This window comes from Dreissena polymorpha, chromosome 14, assembly GCF_020536995.1.
Source record: "Dreissena polymorpha isolate Duluth1 chromosome 14, UMN_Dpol_1.0, whole genome shotgun sequence".
Taxonomy (NCBI): Eukaryota; Metazoa; Mollusca; class Bivalvia; order Myida; family Dreissenidae; genus Dreissena; species Dreissena polymorpha.
In genome coordinates, this window is record NC_068368.1 from 438379 (window position 1) to 463579 (window position 25201).

General features: G+C 34.5%; 1 protein-coding gene across 3 annotated transcripts; it reads right to left on the reverse strand.

Annotated features, from left to right (window-relative positions):
• Nucleotides 1-729: 729 nt before the first annotated feature.
• Nucleotides 730-9795, reverse strand: LOC127857584 (uncharacterized). 3 transcript variants are annotated; one of them, XM_052394058.1, is made up of 10 exons: nucleotides 9494-9795; nucleotides 9355-9384; nucleotides 7715-9121; nucleotides 7307-7421; nucleotides 6434-6586; nucleotides 5098-5319; nucleotides 4058-4170; nucleotides 3018-3160; nucleotides 2470-2573; nucleotides 730-2105 (listed from the first exon to the last, which is right to left on the reverse strand). In XM_052394058.1, exons 6-10 carry the CDS (start codon nucleotides 5279-5281, stop codon nucleotides 1285-1287), a joined length of 1365 nt encoding a protein of 454 aa, XP_052250018.1. In that variant the 5' UTR covers nucleotides 5282-5319; nucleotides 6434-6586; nucleotides 7307-7421; nucleotides 7715-9121; nucleotides 9355-9384; nucleotides 9494-9795; the 3' UTR covers nucleotides 730-1284. The 3 variants fall into 3 exon arrangements, with proteins under 3 accessions (XP_052250018.1, XP_052250017.1, XP_052250016.1); XM_052394057.1 differs by lacking the exon at nucleotides 9355-9384; XM_052394056.1 differs by having other exon boundaries at nucleotides 9355-9795.
• Nucleotides 9796-25201: the final 15406 nt, after the last annotated feature.

The following is a 25201-nucleotide window of genomic DNA, read 5'->3' on the forward strand; positions in this document are numbered from 1 at the left end:
GCCATATTGCTGATTTGTCTGGCGATTCTGAAAGGTTCAATGCAGGCAACCTTAGTATATACACGGATCTTTTGTACGCCTTTCAACGAGCATATCGTTTCTATACTCCCCACAATTATGTATTGTTTGTATTGTTCTGTATTAAATATAAGTCTTTTTGTCGATTGCATTTAATTAAAGGGTAGCAGACGTTATCGATTCCAATCTTTATTATTATTCTCAAGTGCCATTATTTCTATTTTGAACACGTTCACCTGACGCCGACCTCAATCTATTAATTGTTTACAGTAAGCGAGTTTAAAGAAATGAGTTACCGATGACTCAGCTCACATTTGTTTTTGTTGTTTTAGTGTGATACATATTTGAACGTACATGTCACTGTATATTAACTTGTGTTCAGTAAAATAGGAGTAAATGAGAAATGAGACCATTACTGAATAGGTCGTGGTGGTGTAGTAAGGTCGCGGTGGTGTAGTGGATGAGGTGTCCACCTAGCGATCGGGAGTTCGTGGGTTCACTCCCTTCTCGGGGAGCGTTCTCATTATCTCCTCCACAGACACCAAGTACTGGTTCTTCCCAACGGAAACGGACTCGACAGTGTCCATATCTGCCTATAATAGGCCTTCCTGTAATAGTCAGCAATTGACTGTAGGAAGTACGAAGTAGAAGTAGAAGAAGAAGTAAGCAACAACCTATATGAATCGGTACATATTCCGAAAAACGCATTGATACTTATTAATACTCTTTGAATTACAAGTTTAATAGTGCGAATAAATATAAATACAACATCAAGTACATAATTTGGTTACGGTAAAAAAAGAAACGTTGAACATTCAATATACTCAACACGTTATCTCAAATCAAAGTAAATACCTTAACAAATTGTTGCATCGTTTCATTCATTTAAGTACACAATTCATAGCTTAGTAGTAAAAAGCATTCGATGTAGTAAGTTCTAGTACTTTCAGAGCGAACTTATTACGGTTTTGTTTCGTTCATTATGCACCCTAAATATATTTAAAAATAAAAATACCTGTACAATGTCGTTTGGGGAAAAATGTAACACTTTGAAAATAAAAGTTGTGTTAAAGGTGCGTAGATTATACTCAGTAAGACCTATATACTGTAAAGATGGCCCTGATTATTCGCTTTACAGTTCGTACTTGTTTGTATGTTCCTGCACGATTGGAAGAAATCAATTGGATCATGTACCAATGTGCATTTTTAGCATCATTCATTTGATAATCTCACAACGCAACTGTTCATTGAATAGTTCTAATGAGATCACACTGTCTTGAGGTTTGTAACCTCGTCGAGGGTGTGAGACATCGCCTTCAGCTTGCACTCAATGTCCGCAAGCTGTTGCCTTATTTTAACCGCCTGACCTTCATTGCAATCACGCGTGTAAAGGTATTCCAGCCTTAACAGTTCCGTCTTGATCTTGGTCAACGTATCCCTGACCTTTTCGTCGTCGCCCATTGTATTATATACCTTTGCGAGGCAATCGTAACACTCAGTCAAAAAGTGACTTTTCGGTCGCTGCTTTATAACATCATCACTGAAGGAAAGCACAGTTTTTCCAGTTTTAATACATTTAGCATTGTCCCCCTTTTTAACGGCCACTTTCATCAAGTGAACCAAGCTTTCCACGTGGTCGGTTTTTCCAGACGCCACGTCCTCGCGTCCCCGTGCCGCTTTCTCGAACATTTCACCTGCTTTGTCCATATTGCCCTGTTGGAAATACAACTTTCCCCTCGTGTCATTCAAATACGCAATAAGGTATGGCTGCGGAAACCGTTGCTTTGTTAAAATTTCTTCTGCTTCGTCTAAAGCATTTAATGCCACAGCTAACTTGCCAACGTCCACGCATGCGTTTGCAACATTCGTCAACGAAGCGACGCGAGAAAGATCTGGAGCCTTGGATTTGTTCTTTATTTCAAGGCCTTCTTGAAAGTATTTCAATGCCAACCTACCGTCGCCCTTCTGGTCATACATGAGTCCAATGTTGTTCAAGGTCGTTCCGACATCCGGGTGATTTTTGCCTTGAATTTTCCGTCGACGTTTGAGGCAAACAAAATGGTATTTCTCAGCATCTTTGAATCGTCCTGTTCAGGATGAGATACAGTTATTAAGTTCAAGGTATGAATACATTTTTAATAAAACTTAATAAGAAATTCAATTTCAAAGGTATTTTTTAATTAGGGAAAACACTAAGCTTAAATTAGATTGTCTTTACTATTAATTATTCGAAAACGATTACCATTTAAGGCAGATGAATTGTTAATACACTGATTTATCATACTAAATCGAGAAGTTTGTCAATCGATCGATAGTGGATGATTCGATGAAATGCAAAACTAATAGCATTCAAAACAAATTAATACATCAACATAATTAAATCAATTTCAAGCAGGCGTGGCATTGTTCGTAACCAATAGATGTATCGAACGTAATCAAAGTACCCCTTACCTAACTTGGTAAGCGTACATCCCATACTGCTAAACGCCTGAAGAGCTATAAATTCGAAAGGCTTCCCGGATACCAGCGAAATGGCCAGCGACTTCTTTAAATGACTGTATAAATCATTAAATCTTATTAGTTTTGAACGAAATTCTTTAATTGTAGGCTCAACAAAACAACAAGACTATTTTATAAATTGTATAATACATTCAAAATATACAGACGTGGTTAATTAAATGGTACGATGGGTAAGGTTAACTTGATTTGACTGTAAAAAAAACTGTATGACATATTAACAAGTGCAAATTCAAGTATAGATATATCTCTTATTCGGTTTTGAATAGAGTATTAAACAATCAATAAAATACTAACTAATTTTATAATCAGTGGCGTATGGTGTATCACAATTTGTAAAACATCTATACACAAGACATACGCATCCTGTAACATGAATTTTGTTTTTAAAACTTTTTATCGTATGGAATTAATGTGTCTAGTCATAACTGGAAACAAAAGAAGCAAGAACGGAACATATACATATTTTAATTAATGAGTACGTGATAGCTTCTTTGTTTTGATCCTGAAAAATAAGGTTGGATCCGATGCGCTGATGCACAGTAGCCAGCTGTAGCGACTTTCCAGCGCCTTTCAATATGCATAGCGCTGCGCTGTATTTGGTGTAGCCCTCTTTGAATTTTGCCTGAAAATAAAATAAAAACGTATTCATTAACAATTTTACAAAACATTTAGTATTAACTACGGGTCAAAATTATATAATTAGTCAGTATACACGTGGTTATATGTATACACTTTAATATAACTATTCCTGTATACAATACTTTTAGCCAGTTGACAGAAACTTATAGCTCAACCGGTCGATTCTTTTTCCTAGAGGGTGTCCAAAGGGCTGTAGTAAATCGATTAAAACATAATGCGACAATTTGCTATCCATTTTGAATGAAATGTAAACTCATCTTTGGCCAATTACAAGCTTGAGTAACAAGTACGAGTATCTGCTAGTTAAAAAAATCGTATCAATATTCAGGCTTCCCATAACCATGTGATCCTCGTAATGCGACCAGCGTAGCATCCGCAAAAACTGGTCCGGAATAACCATGTCCGCTATAAAGTCGCGCAAGGTTTTATGACCTCATTAGCGGACACGGTAACTCCAGACCACGACTCGCGTATGCGCTATCCTTTTCCAATATATATATATATATCATAGTCTGGTCCGGAATAACTATTTCCAATATAAAGGTTGTATGGTCTCATTGGAGCACACGGTAGCTCCGGACCACGCTTCTTGCGTATTCGCTGGTTGGTGTTGAGATATGCTGGCATGTGGCATAAGACCTATTTTTGCATGACGCGGCCCATATATTACAATAATGTTTAGTCAAGTGTACAGAAATAAGTGTACAAGTTTCAAAGAACCTTATATCATGTGATAACGATACACGAATTTGTGTGCAAGAATCCAGTTACCATATACAACATATAAATGTTAGTGTAGATAAGTGAACATAAATTAGTGAACATAATCCTCATTTCCATCTTTTTATCTAGGTTCATCATTCCATATATTTAACAATACCTTGACATATGTGTACAGGCTTCCCACGGCAATATCTACTACAGCTTTGTCCGTTTCTTTACCGTATCGGTCTGCTGCACGATGACATTGACTGTAGAAATCCTCCGAGTTTCCTGAAAAGGATTACTATTAATGTAAAAACAATATTACATACCGAAACTATAAATAGTAAATCAATATGCGGGACGTATCTTGCGGGCTAATATGATCCTATCGGCCCATTTGCCGATTTTACATATATTAAAAGAATACGATCATGAGGTTTCAATTCAACACAATGGTGTCTACATTCAGTCTTAGCCAACGGTGATAAATAAAATTAAGCCACAAATCAACGCAAGAATCGAACATAATGATAGTTAAACGTAGCACGGAATTGGGATAATTGAAATATCGATTGCAACTGAAACTCTACTGTAGATTAGATTGATTACACTATTTGAGATTAAACAGGTAAAAAATTAAAAACATTATTTAACGACACGCTTACCTCAATGGCACCAATACTTATAACAATAAATTTACAACGATATGCACTTCCATTTTCTGTTGTTTTTGTCATCCTTTAATTTAATTTTATTTAAAAACACAATACTTTTGGATACGTGTGTATCGAATGCTAACCATTCTGACCACAAACACGATTTACGAAATCGAATGACAGTTCGAAGCGATTCATTATATACCTATCGAAGTTTCCGATTATGCATGATAAACACACAGTCTGAAATACTGTTTGAGATTGGTTCGAAGTTTTTTTTAAATATATTACTGTTAAATTACCCATCACGCCAGAATTGTTGTCCCTTAAATGAAGAGAGTCTAGCTTAAACTGGTGTTTAATCACAGAATTTACGTGAAACTAGATACGTCATAAATAGCTCAATTGGTCTACGCCAAAAAGCGATAACTGGTCTAGTGCTGTTTGCGGCATGTCCGCTGATGAGACAATGGCAGCTACGGTGGATACATATGGCATGAGCGCATTTTCGCATGACGCGGCTCATTTATGGCCAACTCGGATCAGTATATTGCTTTACCTGTGAGATATTTCTCAATAAACTCCGTGGACTCAGTAGCCATCCGAATAAAGAACGTGTAAGTGTCCTGTGTTGTGTATTGTATCTCCAGCAACAGCTTCTGCAGGTTCGGCTGCTCAAACGCAAAGTCCGCCAAGGCGTTGGCATACTCCTGTGACGTATAACGTCGAGATATGCTCGTCATTACCTCGGTGAATGTTTGGCAGAAACGCTTGCGGATTTCTGGAAAAGTTTGAGACTTTTTAATAAGGTTTGTCGAGACAATGTCCAGGCCGTTGCCTGGGAAGAACCAGTACTTAGTGTATGAAGAGCTTAAAATCTTGCTTACTTCATCAGAGTGCGGATCGAACCCGGAATCTCAAGGTCTGTAGGCGAACACTTTGTCCACAACGACACCGGGACCTTTTACTAGTATAACCCATTATTCGTTTAAGCAAGCTTTCTTGATACACATTGTATTCAATATCTATTGAAAACCCTGTTTTGCAAATTTCGTTACTCAATGAAATATATCAGTGAACCCATTAGTGTTATGCATATTGCATTAAAGTTGTCAGTCCTATGAATTATGTTAAAAAAAGGTAATATATATATACATTTGCACGATTATTAAATTCATTGTATCAGTGTCAATCATTAGCAGAAAAAAAATTTGTTGTGTAGTCATTAAGCCCTTCAAGTCATGTATGCACAGGTCAAAGAAACACAACGCATTCGGATGGGACTATTTCGGTTCGGTAAATATGCTGGAGTAATATGAACTTTAAGCAAAGGCATAGGCCCCGATAAAATGTAATTATTGGTCCCAATACCCATTTCCATTTCATGACATGATAAGAACAGTATGTATGGGCATTGAAGCAACTTTAAAGCCCCTATAACGATAAGAATCAACGAATATTTCGTAACATATTTCGTAAAATAAAGTTAACACATAAACAATCAGTGTTCCTTATATCAATTGCCAACATTTCAACGCTAGATGTGGTCTGGTAAAGATATATAATGCTCGTTATTATTTTTTGTTCCACAATATATTCCATTTTAATTTCCCGCATCAATTAATTCATTCGACACATGAACACTATATTGGTACATGAACGTGTGTTGAATATATTGTACCACAATAAAAATAAAAAAGCATTGTGTATCTTGTTAAATCTATGTAACTAGAGCAAATATATAGTAGAAATTTTGGCTATTGCCATAAGGAACACTGATTGTTTATGTGTTAACTTTGTTTTACGAACTATTTTACCAAATATTCTTTGATTGTGAACGTTTTAAGGGTTAAACGTTCGATACAAAAGGCAATCGAAATATATATTTGTGTTACCTGGAATGTGCCGCAAAGCGAAATACGTTTTGAGACACTCCCGCAAGATTCCTTGTATGTTAAAGCGCCTATTCGAGGGATCATAGGTAATGAAGTGACGCCTAAGTTTAGGGACCAGCACTTGGTCCTTCACCAACGCTACCGTCGAATAATCTGCAGTAGAAGTTGAGTGCATTAGATTTGTGAATATCATGAACATACACCTTGAAAAGAAATCTTGAAATGACATGTAACTTGTTCGTAGACTATTCGCTGGACACGATCATGAACTAGTAAATACAAATTTCATATTTCCACAACGTGAAACCATTCTTCGACGCCGCAAAAAGATCTTTAACTGTTCTTCAAATATCGTTTCATATTGGCCTTTCCCACATGAAGCATCGGACACCAATATAACGAACTCGGACATATTGATTGCTATCATCAGGAGCAGAAATGTATCGAGATCCTCGACATTTATTGATATCACACTAAAGAGAACACAAAGCATTAAATTTACCTTTATCAGCACAGCCTTGGGTAATTAAATATGAACACAAAAATGTCAACATTTAACGCATACTATATGGCTATGAGTGACCATGGGTTTAAAAAAAGAGTTTAGATGTTTGAAAGGCCAACTGAGACAAGGTTAGGTTCACCAATAACTTGGTAGCGATTTGCTTGGTCACCATTGAACTGGTTTGAAATAAGTCCATCTCAACGTTCTGAAGTTAAAAGGCCAACTGCGTGTTTGCGTCATGTATAGTTTAAATGTAACGAATAAATGATCGGGAGTTTCTTCATTTAACGAGCCTGCAATATTGTCAAACATTTCTAAAGCACGTGGTTAAATGACCAACTTTGCATTTGGTTTAGCGTAAAACTTACCAAGTAGCGATCTGGCCTCTTCTGCAGTAAATGAGCCTGGTATATAATCCAAGTCTAAGAACCGTCTCTGCTAGCACGGGGCTCAGGCGATTGATGAATAGCCGATACACGTCAGCTGCAATAGTGATTCTAAATTATATAATGCTTGAGCTAGATACCTGAAATACCGATAGGGATATACATTAAATAATTCCTAAATGGTGCACATTTAAGCAGGCGAATATGCATACAGTGTATCAAAATCACAGCTAGATTTTGGTCCATTAAAATCAAATAATTCAATGCACAATGTTCTCAACCACTAACATTCATTTGTTAGCAAAATACACCGGTACAGTCAACTGATGGCAAAACTAATATCATCGATAAATTAAATTTACCATAGCATGACGTTACTCAAGCACCTACCAACTCTGTCTTTCCCCGGATAAAACTCTCGACTAAGGATCTTCAGTCTGTATTCCGCTAGCAGTTGCGCCATGTCCTTCGGCGTCAACATGCCTCCGTCGCCTCGAAGCTCGGACGTTATCATGAGAATCAGAAGCGGCAACCCTTCACTAAGTTCTACAATAGGGTACAAGTATTCGCCGTAGTCCACACCGGGCGATTCGGCTCTCAGTAATTCCGATGTCTCTGTTGGCTTGAGCGGTTGTAGCTCACACACGTAATAGATACGCCGCAAACTTTCCAGCTGAAACTTCGTTGTAGAAGTCAAAATAACTTTTATATTGCTCTGTTTCAAAAGAGCAACACACAGCTTGCGTAGAGGTTCGAGAGTTTCGGCTTCATTGTCGATAAAATATTCGCCGTTGTCAAAAAATAATAAGTATTGCGTTTGTCTAGTGGAAACAGCACAGAAAAGCATGCTTTCCCACGACTTGACATCGTTTGGATGAGATTCAACAGAAACAGTCAATTGAGCGCATATATTGACGTACATTGCGACTAGGTCGCTGGTCTCCTTCAAGTTAACGTAGACAAGTTTATCATATTGGCCCGAGACACTAGCCAAAAACTCCTTCGCTAGCCTTGATGTACCAACAGATCGCATCCCAAAAATTCCGAACATTCTTTGTTTTTTGTTCCAGGCAGCTTGCAAATCGCGAAGTTCATCTTTCCGGCCGACGAACTGGGCCTCAAAGTAGGTTTCTATTCCGAGGTCCATTGTTAAAGTACTGTTGATATGCTTTGATAAAGAAGAAAAAGCTAAACGACCTACTTATCAAAGTTTTCTTCCATGAAATAATGAAACTTACCGCGGTGTAAATTTAGGCGAAACATTAGTAATTCATATCTCTTAAAGCATTGTTATTGAATCTTAGATATTGTCGGTAACGGAATCAGCCATACATTAACTCGCTTTGAATTCGTAATGGTCCTTGTCTTCCTTTGAATTCTAAACAGTCATTAGCCCCTTTTGAGAACGAATGTGTCAATATTTCCCCTTTAAGTCCAACTCATCATTATATCCCTTCACATTCCAACTAGTAATTATCCTTCTTTGAATTATAAAGAGTCATTTAGGTTTTTTTATTAAAAAGAGCCATCATCTTCCTTTAAATTTTGAAGTGTCATGATCACTTTTGTAATCCAGCTAATCATTATCATCTGTTGACTTCCTAGGAATAATTGTCTCCCTTTGGATTCTTACGAATCATTATCACCTGTTGATGTCTTACAGTTCATTGCCTCCACTTGAATTTAACGAATCACTATCTCTCTTTGAATTCCAACGAGTCGTGGTTTGCGTCGACCGTTCGTTCACGAAACAAATTCTTCGTCCAATCGGAAAATTTTACTTGATGTTTTGCATATCTGAAAATGAAAGAAAAAAATCTTAAAATGCAAAAAAAACACAACAGTTTATAGCCGTACGAGTACTTATCTGCTATCTGTTAAAAGTATTACGTTATAAGTAAGACGTAATATAACATATTAAAATGTAAATACTGTAAATACGGGTAAAAGAATGCAAACAAAAAGGATGAACTTAGTAATTAAAATTCCCGCAAAAAACACAACATTGTATATAGTATAAATATACTTACCTTGTATACACATTCCTTATGTTCCATCTTCTTATATGTCAATGAAATCGAAATATGTAAATTAAAAATACACTCAATATAAAGCTTCTAATTAAAAATTTAAAAATATTTATTTAAAAACCCAGTTTCCACATCTTACCATGTTTAAACGCCTAGTTCATGTATGCAAATCGTCTGTTTATATCTTAATGTGTTAATACAGCTCAACTATCAATAAACGCACGTGATGGTTATGTCAACTGCATTTGGTTTTACCAACGACACATGCGGAAGTTTATATAATTTAAACCTCACACGACTTTTTTGTCTGTTGAACACTTCTATTACATACATATTCTTTGCATGTATATTAAATTTACCCATTTAACAAGATTTCCATTAAACCTCCAGGTGTATGGTCTGTTTGACATATCGAGTTCGGTATTAACGTTTATGGTTAAGTCTTTTTTATACATTGCTACCACATACAGTATCAAGTGTATATCGAGTCGATGTTGACTAAATTGAGTCAGCGTTAAGTGTATTGTACATGTCGTGTATTGTTTATTAATTCAAAAACTGGAATGGCTCTTAAACTGTAACTAGCTTGTTTTAAAAAGATAGACAAATAGTATTGCGTTAATGTTTATGTGTAAACATTTTGGATGTGTTCTGTCTGCATGAGATTCACATTAATATTTTTACTACAGCTTAAACAATTAAATATGTGTCAAATCTCATTAATACGATTTTAGAGTTTTGGTGAGGGCAGATGTACAGGCGTTGCAACTATTGTACTTAATCCAAGTTTAAATAAGGATTCATTTCGAACTGGCCTATAAGGAAGACTATTGTATGTCGATTGATCTGTCCTTGATGTTAAATTTAGAATAGCAAATGAAAACGCTCCAATTATTGAGCATGACAAAAATTTAAGTTTTGAAATCGTGAATACACATTTAGTTACCAGTAGAAATGTTACTTTAATTGGATATTTTATTATTTTTAACACTCATTTGGATACATTGATGGTACTGTAGGGTTAGTTGGTTCAAAAATACTATCACAAAGTATAACTTAATTTTATTTATTTGATATTTATAGATATTTATGTCATAAAGACAAATGCTTCACATGGTAAGGAAGTTAGATGCAGATACATTTTTATAGGCTGTAGATTAGGAAGATTTTACATCTGTAAATTATTACTGAAAAATGTTATAAATTGTACAAATATTACATTATTTAATTTCAGACCATGATTTAGTATTGCTATAATTGAATATTAAATATACAATTAATGTTTGTTAGTCATATTGAACATTTTATCTTTCCTTTTCGGAAGAAAGTGATCATATATAAAGGCTCGTCACCATAGGATGACATATGCCCCCTTTTCCCACATTTTTCTAAAACTAAACGCAAAGTGTTTTTCCACATTTTTCGAAACCTAAACGCAAAGTGTGACGGAATTTCAGACAGACAGACGGACAGACGGACAGACAGACAAACGGACAGTGCGATCACTTTATTCACTTTCGGGGGCATAAACATAATATTATTTTTCAATTATGTATGAAACTGATTAGATTACTTTAGAACATAAGAAAATATGAAACTGTTAAAAAATGTATTTGTTATTGTAAGAGTAAACAGATTTAAATATATTGTGAAATTAAAGTATCACAAAATCAAAATAAAACCTCAACAAATTAAAAAAATATATATATGAATATAAAACGCAGATAGTTAAACTAGAAAATGATTTACAAAACGGTTTTATTATTAGAAGTTTAAATATGATTGATAGTAATGATAATTCTTTGTCTAGCTTTGCTACAAGTGAACAGCGTTATGGTTGCTATAAAGGTATCACTAATGTTAATTATAATGGTTTTGCTTGTTAATCTTCAGAAAGTATTGCAAATAGTTTAAACGAATTTTACTCAAAATTATACACAGGGGAGCCTTTTGATATTCCTCAAGGTCATATCACTTTCTGTAAGTTTTAGACGTGGGTGGGAAAATGTAAAATAATAATTTCTAATAACAGCATTGTATATAAAGTTTAGTTTAATATGCACAATCAAATGGCACTTATCTCAATGAGATATGCACCAGTTCTAATGAAATCGTTATAAAAAAGAGTAAGTAATCACATTTTCTCACCTTATAAACTGATTTCTTCTTCAAATGTAGTCGTAAGTCCTTATTTTCTTCTTGTATTTATAAATTTAATGACACAAGCTGGAACCTATTTAACTGTTGAATATATTTTAAGAGTTTTATTAATTATAACACACTTATAACATTGAAATTGTAATGTCATTTTGTCAGAAGTACTTGCGTAATCAACAGTTCTTTAAAAAAGTATGGTGGGCTTAAATGACATAAAAAATAATTAATGAAAGATACGGAAATGTTTAACACTTCCAATACACTCCCGTCTTCATGTGTTGGCGTAAGTTCATTATATATTAATTTGTTTGTTAAAACGGCGTGTTACTCTGTTTCAATATGTTTCAATCAATCTTGAACTACCGCACTAAAACCATTATACATTGTCTCTTAGGTGTAGGTTTTACTTATATTTTTCTTTTTTTTATACATGAATGAAATGTATTTAGTTGTACATTCGACCTTTTTGCCTTCACCCTACATATGCACTTATTGTTATACATCTGCACTATACCACTTATATACTTTTTACATCACATCTACAGTATTTCAGTTATCATGGAATGCCAGGCTATTGTTGATGGAAGAAGACCCCGTTTGATCAAGCAATTGGAAGGTACAATCAAGCTTGCTTGAGTGAGACCAAAAGTTCGAAGTTGTCAGACGAGAATTCAAAACCATGCAGATAGAGGCCATGTCAAGTCAAGTAGGTTAAACACTTTACTACAGAAACATTGGGCAAAAAATTCCTTTATTTAAATGTTTATACTTATCTTCCATGGGTGGAGTGTTGGCTTGAAGCAAGCACTGGACCAAGTCACTTGTTTCTGGATAATGCCCCAAGAAAAGATTAATGTAACTCAATTGCACTATATTTAAAATTAAAAGTAACTGTATAAGGGGAATAACTTTGTTACAAATCATCAGAATAGGAACAGCTGAAAGTATGCGTATCTCCTCTTGGTAGTGAAACTTGACATAAAGTTTCATTGAATTCCAGTTTTAAGTTGCTGAGAAATAGCCCGGACAAGTATTGTGCACGGATGAACAGATCTGGTATGGAATGCGTGTGAAGCAGATTTTTAATTTCAAGAAGTACAGTAGAATCTTGTTGATAGTTTAGGCTGCTAGAACGAGGTGATCTTCACTAATCCAGTTCTATGTATTTCAATATTTCCTTTTACATGTTTAAATTCTATAATATAATTGTCCTCTTGTGCAAGTTCTCTTACTGTATGGATGTTATAAGAGAATTTGAAATACAGCATATGGTTCACGAAAGCTGTGGATACGTTTGTTCTGCGGCGAGAAATGACCTTTTCAAAACCAGAGCTAGTAAGCTTTATACTTATTTTGTTATCTCGCTTTGCATTTTAAATAGTCATTATCTCTATTGAATTCCAACAAATTATCATCTCCTTTTGAATTATATGGAAAAAAATTTTTTCGATTTCTTACGAATCATCAACTCACTTTTAAAACGTACGGTTCATTACCTCCGTTTGAATTTTAACGAGTCACATCTACCTATTAATACCAAACGAGTCGTGGTTTGTGTCTACCTTTTGTTCACGAAAACAAGTTCTTCGTCAAATCTTGACTTAATATTAACTTGACATTTTGAACATCTGAAAATAAACGTGTAATAAATCTTATAATGCAGACCACAAGTTTACAGATGTATGAGTACTTTACATATATGTGACGGTGTGTGCTTAACGATTTGATGTTTTCGCCGCATCTTAAAACATACGATTAACATTTAGCATATCTAAGCTCAAACACAAACCGCGTTGCATTTATTAATTGCTGACGCGGGCTACACGGTTTACTACGTGGTTATAGATCAACTAGGATTAAATGAGTGTATCCGCATTAGGACAGCGCACTTGACAATTCATGCTGCGTCATATTACTGATTTGTCATGCGATTATTTAAGGTTCAATGCACGCTACCTTAGTATATTCATCGGTATGTGTACGCCTTTCAACGAGCACATCGTTTCTACCCTGCCAAACAAATAAATTGTGTATGTGTTGTTTTATAGTAAATATAATGCTATTTGGGGGTAAAAGGGTAGCGGCAGTTATCGATTTCAATCAAGATTATACTTTTGGAGTGCCATTTTTTCTATATTGAACACGTTCACCTGACGCCGACCTCAATATATGAATATTTTAAAGGGATCGAGCTTATAGATATTTGTTCCGATGAATCAGCTCAAATTTAGTTTTGTTGTTTTAGTTTGATAAATATTTAAACGAACATGGATATTAATTTGTATTCAGCAAAAAGGAGGAAATGAAACCATTATTGCATTAGCAACAACCTATATGCATCGGTACATATTCCGAAAAATAGACATTGATTATAATTAATACTCTTTGAATTAAAAGTGTAATTCTGCGAATACATATATAGCCAACATCAAGAACATGGTGATGTTATGGGAAAAAAAGTTACATTCAACATTCAAACTACTCTACACGTTATCTCAAATATTAGTAAATACCTTAACATATTGTATTGTTACTTACATTCACTTCACTACGCAATTCATAGTCAATAAAAAGTAATTAGTTTTAAGCATTCGATGAATTTAGCTTTCGATTTTTTAAGAGTGCATATTTTAGCGGTTTTGATTCGTGCATTATGTATCACAATTTAAATAACATTTTTCAATGGTAATTTTCAATTGTATTGCATGTGTTACAAAGATCAAATCATTTAAATATATCAAAGTACATGACGTTAATGGCCTTAAGCGTAAATAATAGAACACCATACATATATAAAATAAATGCATGTCCAAGGTTGTTTGGGGGAAAATGTGATACTATGAAAATCAAAGTTGTGTATAAGGTACGTCAATTATACTCAGTAAGACCTATATACTGTAAAGATTGCTCTGAATATTATTCTGGTAAGTATTTATGTGATTTATGGCATTTAACATTTTACATAATGCAACAGTTTATAATAACTAAACACAATAATACAAATGTAACAATACAATACTTATTTAAAGTGTTAAAAGTTGCCATGCACTATTTGAGGTGATTGTGGCAGTAAACACTCTATGCACAAAGATTGTTTCGCTTTTCAGTTTGTCCGAGTGTGAATGTCCAAGCACGATTGGAAGAAATCAATTGGATCATGTAAAAAAGTGTTTTAATAACCTCATTCAGTTGATAAACTCTCAATCAACGCAACTGTTCATTGACTAGTATTAATCAGATTCGCACTGAGTGTTTGTAACCTCGTCGTTTGAGTGAGGCAACGCCTTCAGCTTGCACTCAATGTCAGCCAGCTGTTGCCGTATTTTACCCGCCTGGGGTTCATTGCAATCGCATGTGTAAAGGTATTCCAGCCTTAACAGTTCCGTTTTGATCTTTGTAAACTTATCCCTGACCTTTGCATCGTCGCCAACTGCATCGTACACCTCTGCGAGGCACTCGTAACACTCAGTCCAAAGGTAACTTTTCGGACGCTGCTTTATAACATCACTGAAGGAAAGCACAGTTTTTCGACGTTTGAGCGAAACGAAGTGGTATCTCACGGCCTCTTCGAATCTTCCTTTTGAAACATGTATGACTTGACAAGTAGGAATACTTTTTTTAATCTAAATACGAAATTCAATTCGTAAAGAAATGTAGCTTTAGGAAAATGACTATACTTTAATTATGTTTTCTTAACTATTCATTGTTCCACTGAGTTTCGGAAGCAAGTTACAATTCAAGGCAGATGAACGGTAATTACCATCAATTAGCAGAATAAATTGAGAAGTATATCAATCGATCGATAGTAAATGGCTCGATGAAATGCAAAAATAAAAACATTCGAAACAAATTAATAAATCAACATATTAATATCAATTTAAAGCGATCATGGGATTAGATGTCTCGAAAGTAATCATAGCACCCTTACCTAAGTTTGTAAGAGTTATTCCCATACTATTTAACGACTGAAGAGCAATGAGCTCAAATGGCTTTCCAGATAACAGCGAGATGGCCAACGACTTCTTGAAGTGACTATAGAAATCATTGGATCTGATTAGTTTTGAACTTAAAGGTTGTTAATGTAAGGCAAAATAAAAAACAAAACAAAATATGGCCGTAGTTAAGTCAATTTGAAAATGTCCTTTGATAATAATGGGCGAGGTATCTTGTTTTTTACTGTACAATAATTGCATGACATATAAACAAGTCCAGATTTGAATTTTTCTTTTTGGTTATATTGATGTGCATGATGTGGAATGAACGTGTCCATTCTTGTCAGGAAATGGAAAAAAAAACAACAAGGATGAAAACATATAAATATCAAAAACATAACGAGTACTTTATAGCGTCTTCGTTTGATCCTGTAACACGAGGTTGTATCCGATGCGCAGGATGCACTGTTGCGAACTGTAACGACTTCCCAGCGCCTTTCAATATGCTTAGAGCTGCGCTGTATTTTATGTGGCCCTCTTAAAGATTTCCCTGAAAATAAAATAAAAATGTTAAATAAATAATCTTACAATAATTAAAGCGTAAATTATGTGTCAATAGTATATAATTAATCAGTATAAACATGTGTTTATATATACATACACATATTACTAGTAAGGCATCAATACTGTTAGCCAGTTGACAGAAATATATCGCTCCTTCTGTCGGTTGTATGTCGAAGAGGGGTTGCCCAAGTAAATCGATTAAAATATGTTACCATGTGCTTTTCTTTTTCAATGAAATTCAAAATCATTATTAGTCAATTACTTTGTTGAGGGACACGTACTTATATTTACTTGTCAAAACAAATCGTATGGGAATTTAGTCTTCGAATTACCATTTGAGCCGCGTCATGCGAAAATGCCTTATGCCACATACGGCCAACGTAGCTCTAGACCAGTCTACGCATCCGCACACTCTGGGCATGAGCTACCATAGCCCGCTATAAAGATGTATAACAGATTTCGTGGTATCATTATCGGTACGGCAAATCCAGACAATAAAATGCGTATACGCTCGCTGGTCCGGAGCTACGCTGGATGCATTTGACATAAGACCCATTTTCCCATGACGCGACTCATATATTAAATGAAAATTAAGTTAAGTGTACAGAAATTAGTGTACATGTTTCAGACTTCCATGTATTTTGTGGGTGTGGAGTGGGAGGGACAAATGGCATACAAACTCAATATATGTTTAATATCCATTTATTGACATCGATCAATATTGCACGTGACGGAACGACCTGTACAAAAACAATTACAACCATTTTACAAACATACGAAAACTTGTTATATTATGAAATACGAAATGAAATGAATATCACTGTTATGTCACACACATATCACACTACAAGGGCACTCAATTATTCTGCTAATATAAAATACCTAAATTCACCAAGCTGGTAAAACAAAGGGGAACACATGTATGACCTGCATCTACTTATTGCTGTGGATGAATGCACGCGTGTTAAGTAAATTCATAAAGATTTAAGGCGTTCTATTGCATGAACGGTGAGAATCTTGCATCGGATGCAATTCTTGTTTATAATTGAATAACTATTGCATCAGCCTTTAAGGGTGAACGTACACTGGAGAAAGGACATAATTCCCACAAAACGTGAATGTATAATATATATGTTTTTTTCCACCCTCCTCCATTTGAGAGTTTTTACGTGGATTTAAGGAAAAGCATTATTTTGTGGGATTTGTATGCATGCATATCTTTAAATGTGTAGCATCGCTGGTTTTCGATTGATCATTCTCTTTACGCCGCACGCTTTGTATGTGTTACTTCTGTTGTTGTTTTTTGTAATGAAAATAACAGATTAAACTCATTGAAAGAACACGATCAGATTAGCCGGACAATGCAGCAATCTCCTTATTAATTCCATATTGCTGTCCCTCTTCATATAGGTAAAACAGAATGTATACTTTTTGGAAGTAAGCGGAAAATTAAAAAGATCGAAAATTTCTCAGTCATATGTAATAACTATAAAGTCTCAAAAATCGGTGAATTATTTAGGTCATGTTCTAGATAACACCCTGTCAGGTAATAAATGTGCAAACGACATCATCAGTAAGGTCAACTCGAGACTTAAGTTCATGTATAGGACACAACAGTGTACTGGATTTTAACACTAGGAAAACCCTCTGTAATTCACTAATTCAATGCTTATTTGACTACGCTTGTTCCGCCTGGTATAATAACTTGGGGAAAACTCTTAAGTCTAAATTACAAATACACAAAACAAGGTTGTGAGATTCATTTTGAATGTTCCACCAAGAACCACACTGACCTGCTCAGATTTTCACAAACTAGGAATATTAAAACTTAATGAAGCATTAATGAAACAACTGAGTCTAAATCATGTACATAAAACATTTTATGACAAATGTCCAGTGTATATGAAAGAAAACTTTATTAAGAAATCTGATGTTCATAGCTACTGCACACGAAAGAGCAAATGTAATTTCCTGTCATAAAATCAGAGACAGCTTCAACTTTTTATTATAATGGTGTGTTAACCTGGAATGCTCTTCCAGAATCTATTCAATGTATAAATAGTCACTTCAAATTCAAAAAAGAAGTAAAAAAAACATTTTCTTAACAAGTACCTTTAGGGATTGAGCATAGCAGACGGTGTTTTTTTTTTAAGTATTTAGATATCCCAAGTCTTTGTTAAGTAACGAGTTTATATAATCATGTGCTCGCTCAAATTGTTGAACGCGTATATACATTTTGTAAATTTTACATATGCTAACTAAAGTACAAAATAATTCAATAACCATTTAACGTAATATTAATATAGCTAGCTGCTATCTAGTTTATGTGCTGTATGAAGCACTAATGTAAAGGACCCCTTTGGAAATAAGTCGCAAGACTTTCAAGGGCTTTCCTGGCAGTACATGTCCTTATATCAGACTAAAATAAACTATAAGTAAACCGTCTAATGTAAATGTACCTATAATTGTATACCATATGAAGGCAATTTAATCTGTGATAGTTTTGTGTTCAATGTATGTGATTGTCTTAAGCTGAATTTGGTTTAAACTACTTTGTGAAAATTGTAAATCTTATTAAGGTATGTAAATGTATCTCAAATGTTTACCTCATTGAGTCAATTTTAATTCTCTGATGCTAAATATATGTGTTTGTTTTAATCTGATTTTGTTTTAAGCATCTGAGAAATTGTATTAAGGTATTGTAAAGGTAACACACATGTATACCTCATGATTTCAATTTGATCTGTGATATTTTTAGTGCTCAGTTTATGTGTTTGTTTTAAATTTCTGAGACATTGTATTAAGGTATTGTAAATGTAACACACATGTATACCTCATTATTTCAATTTGATCTGTGATATTTTTAGTGCTCAGTATAGGTGTTTGTTTTAAATTTATCTTGTTCGTATGCAAAATGTGATAAATTGTTTATGTTATTATTTGACATGTATATGCCGAATAAATCTATCTATCTATCTATCTTGACTTGTGAACACAAACATGTGTTTATATGTTACTTGACGATAATGTTTAACACAATGTGTATATTATTTAAGGCAATATTACGAATTAACAGAGTCTGAACAGAATTGGTATCCTATAATTTCCCTTTATTTAATATATTTCACAAGCTGGACTGGTCTTCTGAAGATCTTAGTTTAATGCAATAATGTACTGAAAGTATCAAATGTGTGATAAATATAGTTTTATAATTGATCTCTGTTTGCAGTACAAATTTTTTTTAAACGATCAGTGCATCGCAACAGAATATAGAATTTTCCCTTAGCCGAGAATCATACTTTTTTTCATATTCACATAACACATAACAATGTGAAATTAAGATTTTCAAAAATGTTGGTATCGGCAAGTTAAAATTCAAAATCGCTAATGTAATAAAGTGTAAAAGGGGATAGTTGGACAAGCATGCATACAACCTATTGTGTGCAGGGTCTTTCTGAATTACACATAATGAAGTAGAGAATAGGCAAGGAAGTACATATTACAGAATAATGAATTATTAACGTCACGTTTCTTGATTATAAAGACAATCACGTTCGCATTTTGTAAATTGTGTCTTGCATATTGGATATGAGGACTGCCAGGCTCCTAGTTTGATTCAACTTGGCACTGAGGGATTGTTCTCTAAGTTCTGGTTCTATCCAGAAAAACAACTCACGAGTGTCTAAAATAGACATGTACGATCGGAGCTGTAAAAGAGATGGTTTTCAATTTTGACTAATCATTAAAACTAAAATTTCACTAAAATAACCATTTTCCACAATAATTTATTTTACTTGTATACAAAGTCACGTGATCATGCATCCTGTTTATGGTAACATATTTAATCCATCTATTCTCGAAAAGCCTAACGGATTAAATCGTATACCCGTGATTTAATTAACTTGTTCACAGTTGTACAAACGGACAAAAACAACAAACAACCCACAATAGTTTAAATTTAGAATAGCATTCCTGACTAAGAATACTAGTAATCTAATACAAATGTTCTTATATTGATAATCACCAATTAGAAAAACATATTGAAGCGTTTGTAAGAAAAACATATTAAAGCGTTTGTATCCACTATCGGTCGATTGCCAAACTTCTCGATTTAGTCTGATAAATCAGAGTATTAACAGTGCATCTGCCTTAAATGATAAACGTTTTCGATAAATAAGTTGAAATAGTAAATACAATATAATTTAAGTTTAGTGTTTTTTCCTAATTCAAAAATACCTTTTAGATTGAATTTCTCATTAAGTTTTATTTAAAATGTATTCATACCTTGAACTAAGTTACTGTATCTCATACGTTTCCCTCAAACGTCGACGGAAAATGCAAGGCAAAAATCACCCGGATGTCGGAACGACATTGAACAACATTGGAATCATGTATGACCAGAAGGGCGACGGTAGGTTGGACTTGAAATACATTCAAAAAGGCCTTGAAATAATGAAGAAATCCAAAGCTCCAGATCTTTCTCGCGTTGCATTGTTGACGAATGTTGCGAACGCATACCTGGACGTTGGCACGTTAGATGTGGCATTAAATGCTTTAGACGAAGCAAAAGAATTTTTATCAAAGCAACGGTTTCCGCAGTTCTACCTTATAGCGTATTTGAATGACACGAGAGGAAAGTTGTATTTACAACAGGGTAATATGGACAAAGCAGGTGAAATGTTCGAGAGAGCGGCACGGGGACGCGAGGACGTGGCGTCTGGAAAACTTGGTTCACTTGATGAAAGTGGCCGTTGAGAAAGAGGACACTTCTCAATGTATTAAAACTGGGAAAATTGTGCTTTCCTATAGTGATGATCTCATAAAGCAGCGTCCGCAAAACAACTTTTTGACTGAGTGTTACAATTGCCTCGCAAAGGTGTACGAGGCAATGGGCGACCATGCAAAGGTCAGGGATACGTAGACAAAGATCAAGACGGAACTGTTAAGGCTGGAACACCTGTACACGTGCGATTGCAATGAAGGCCATGAGGTTAAAATACGGCAACAGCTGACAGACATTAAGTGCAAGCAGAAGGCGATGCCTCACACCCTCGACAAGGTTACAAACACAAAGACAGTGATTTAAATGATTTGACTTTTATAGATCATGCAATAAAAATTAAAGTTCCGTAGTTAGATGTTATAGTAACGGTGATGCATAATAAACGAAGCAAAACCAATAATGCTATGACTCTAAAAATGCAAGAGCTTAATACAATGCGTGCTTTATATTAGTGAATTGAATATAATTATTACAAAATCCATTTTATTAGGAATTCACTATTTATTGTGATAACGTGTAGAGTTTAACACATTTTAGGTTTCAGTTTACATAATATTTTTCTCACGTCGACACACGTTCAGTGAACATAAAGTCATTATGTAAGATGTGACAAAAACATGTACTCTGCACATTCAAAGCGTAAGCAATGTCCAGTTCGCTGTCTCGGGACAGGTCCTTATGGCGATGCATTCATTTGACGTTAATTGATCTATTTCCGTATCCATTTACCAGACCGTGTAACTCGTGTGAGCAATTTATAAAAGTGATACGGTTTGTGTATTAGTTTACGGATACTCAAGTATTATCGTATGTTTTAAGATGCGGTGAAAACATACACTCGTTAAGCACACAACGTCACAACTTAACAGAAATGTCACTTTCTGGATAAAAATATTCGATTTTGCTGCGTATATAATTATCAGCTATACTTAATGTTTTATATATCTAAAAAAGTCATATTGCTAATCAAGCTTATCTGGAAAGGATGTCCAGCTTCTCGCCTTGCAGTAATTTAAAAGCATGGGAATAATTAAGCCTGGAAAGCGTAGAATGTTTGCTGTGATTTTAAATTTGTCTGATTTTATACGTGTTCCTCAATCAATATCCATAACTGTTTTCACTAACAAACGCTGCGATATGGCGTTTGCTTTTATATTTGTTTTTATTTTTTGCTATAATTTAATACCACAATCACAACGAAACAATTGCAAAATAGTGTTGTTTCTATGTAGATATGAAAAACCGGAGAAACTTGTATTCAAATCTTTTAAAATATAATATAATACACGGAGATATTCATCTTGCTGTTGGTGTAGTTATCAACAATTTTGGAATAATGCATCACCAAAAGGGAGACACTGTGATAGCGTTATAATATGTTCAAGAAGGACTGCGAATTAAGCAAGAAACACGAGCTCATCAGTCAACTGTTTTATCTCAAGCAAACGTCGCTTCGGAGTATATAACCTTTAATAAAATACATGAAGCTAACGAGGTGTTAAATGACGCGCATTCATTGCTTCAGAAAGAACATATAAGGGAGGCCAACACCGTTTCGTATGTATCTTCTACTTTTGGAAGAATGTATCTGAAAGAAGGCATTTTTGACAAAGCGAGGGAAATATTTACGAAAGCGTTAGTCATTCGTTCCGGATTGTTCACTGGTCTATAGACAAACGTTTAAAAAATTGTTCCAAGTGATGGAAGTAGCCCTTGAGAAAAGCAAGGATGGGAAATGTATTGACCTCGGGAAAATCCAAAGCAACCACATTTTCTGGGATGTAATGATTTCTCAAATGTTCGTACGCGTATTTACGCGATGGAGAACTTCACGCGAATGGAAATGTATTGAATGAACAATTTTAATTGTGCGATATTTATCGCGCTGAAAGAAATGAAGCGATAGTGAAGAGGTATTGACAAAGATCAAGACAGCAAGATCAACTCTTTAATAAACAACCACAGAAACAATGCAACCAATTTTCGCATTGATGGCATCGTGAATTTGTCTCACGGTTAATATGTTTCGTTACTCCATGAGTCTTTCAGACAGTTGTGCACATTCTCATATTTATACTACACTTAAATTATGTTATAGAAGGAAACTATGGGTGTCGGATAAACTTGTGCTTTTCACGCCAACTAGCCTTTATCATGCTCCTATATGAACCTTTTAAACTACTTGTGTGGCTTTCATTTCCTGTTTAAGATCAAATGCCGTTAAACTGTGTAAAAGATTTAACTGTTGAAAATGTATCAACATGCTCATTCATTTCTTCTTAAATATGAATATACATGTATAAATGCATTGAATTTAAACATTTTAAATCAAGACACCGTGTAAAAATAAAAGCCGTTGTTTTCAGTTTTTTATGGAATGCAAAACAAATCGCCGAACTGAACGCGCTTGCTTGCATGGCGTTATCGCTTGATTGCATCATTTAATTCACTGACGTGAGTGTCTGAGCATTCGGAAAAATAGTCGCGTTAAAATATAACGTGTTTGTGTATGTATAATGGATTTTAATAAAATGTGAATACAAGTGTAATATGTGTCTATACTGAAACTGGTGAGACTGCATTTGAGATTTATTTAACAGGTGGACATTCGAACTACGCGAGGTTTTAAATTAAGTATTTTGTTGAACAATTTACGAATTGATTACAGTGTCAGTGCCTAAAAGAGTGTCAAAATGAATTATTTTGGTGCATAGGTTCTAAACATATCGGAAGAAATTGACATAGAATTTAAAGTCGAATGTGACAGCCACTTTCTTGTTTTTGTCTTTTGCCTTGGTGAAACAAGAATTGAAATTTGAACAAGTCTTTCTGTGTTTTACTTGAGTAGGTAACATTTGGAATGCTGATTAAATGTGAATCGATGCATATAACGATATTGGGTCGTGTAACTCTAATTTTGCATGGAACTCTTAATGAACATGTCGAGTGGCGTAACCGGGAAAGATCACTAAAATATACAACGCAAGGTTTAGATTCAGTTTATAAAATATGTTTTGGCTATTGTTTTTTAATGACTTCAGACTACAGTCGGAAACCGATGGCTCGAACTCGCTTGGCTCAAATTTCCGGTTGGCTCGAGCTCTCCTCGAAGCACCGATTTGTTATTGCTATATATTCATAGAAATTTTTGTCGGATTGCTCGAACTCGGTTGACTCGAATTAACGGATGACTCGAACTGTTTTCAGAGTCCCGGTCACTGTTTTCACACGTTCTCTTGGCTCGAACTCGCTTCAGGTCGCATATAACTGTTAATCGATAAGGACCTTTTGATTAAAGGCACGACGTTATTGATGTCACACCGGTTGCAAACAAGTCATTGACTCAATCGTTTATTGATTTGAGTAAAAGGTAACAATTTGTATAAAATCTGGAGTTTTAACTAGATGCAAGATTATTAAGACTGAAACGGCTAAATCTATTCTTGATGAGCAATCTAAAAAGGCAAAGGTACCCAATCCGGGTGGAATAGAAAGCTTCTCGACAACACTAAGGAACGCAACACAGACTTACATATTGTTATTCTTTAAAAAAAATCATAAATGTAGTGCTGTATAATATTTAATCTATGTGTATACAGTGCTGATTTTTTTTTTCTTAGTGCACCGTTACATGTACCCGTATATGACGTGCTACGTTAAAAGGTGCTAATATAATTAACTATATTCAAGTCAAGTCAATTCAATTTTATTTTGTAAACAAAGGCCTCTGGCCCAAACTACATAGTTGTACTTTATAATTAGCTATAACATCCTAACAGAGTTGCGTCTAGAACATGTTTATAAATATATATGTATGAGTTGTGTAAATATATAAAAGTACATGATTAAGTTATTCATATATTTAGATATAAACATAGTTGTGGTAAGAACATTTCTAAATACACGAATATACACCTATAAAAAAACAAAAAAAGAACAACACAAACAGAATAGATACGGTGTTAATATATTGAAAGTATTTGATTAGTTATTGATATTTTTCAGTAGATGATATACCTACATACATAACATTTTTAACACAGCTTCATCATTAGAGCTCATTAAGGTATAAACATCTAGCGGTGAATCACCTGAAGAATACCAGCTATAGATAATTTAATCGTATTTCATTGTATTTTGTACACCTGAAGAAAGCATGGTATTCGCAATCCAGATATCGAACTTCGTTTGTAGAACAAGTAGTGCATATTCTGTTCTTTTTTTGTACATTCGTGTGCCTCCCCTGTTCGATTTGTAGTTTGTGGTTTTAGGCTCGGAATTTCAAAAGAGTTATCTTATATTTTAGGTGTTAAGTCAATTGCTTAGTATTTTTCTGTGTTAAGTAGGCTTTTCTTATGTTAATAATGGTGACATCGACTCGAGTTTGAAACGTCGTCATGCCATTTGTGCG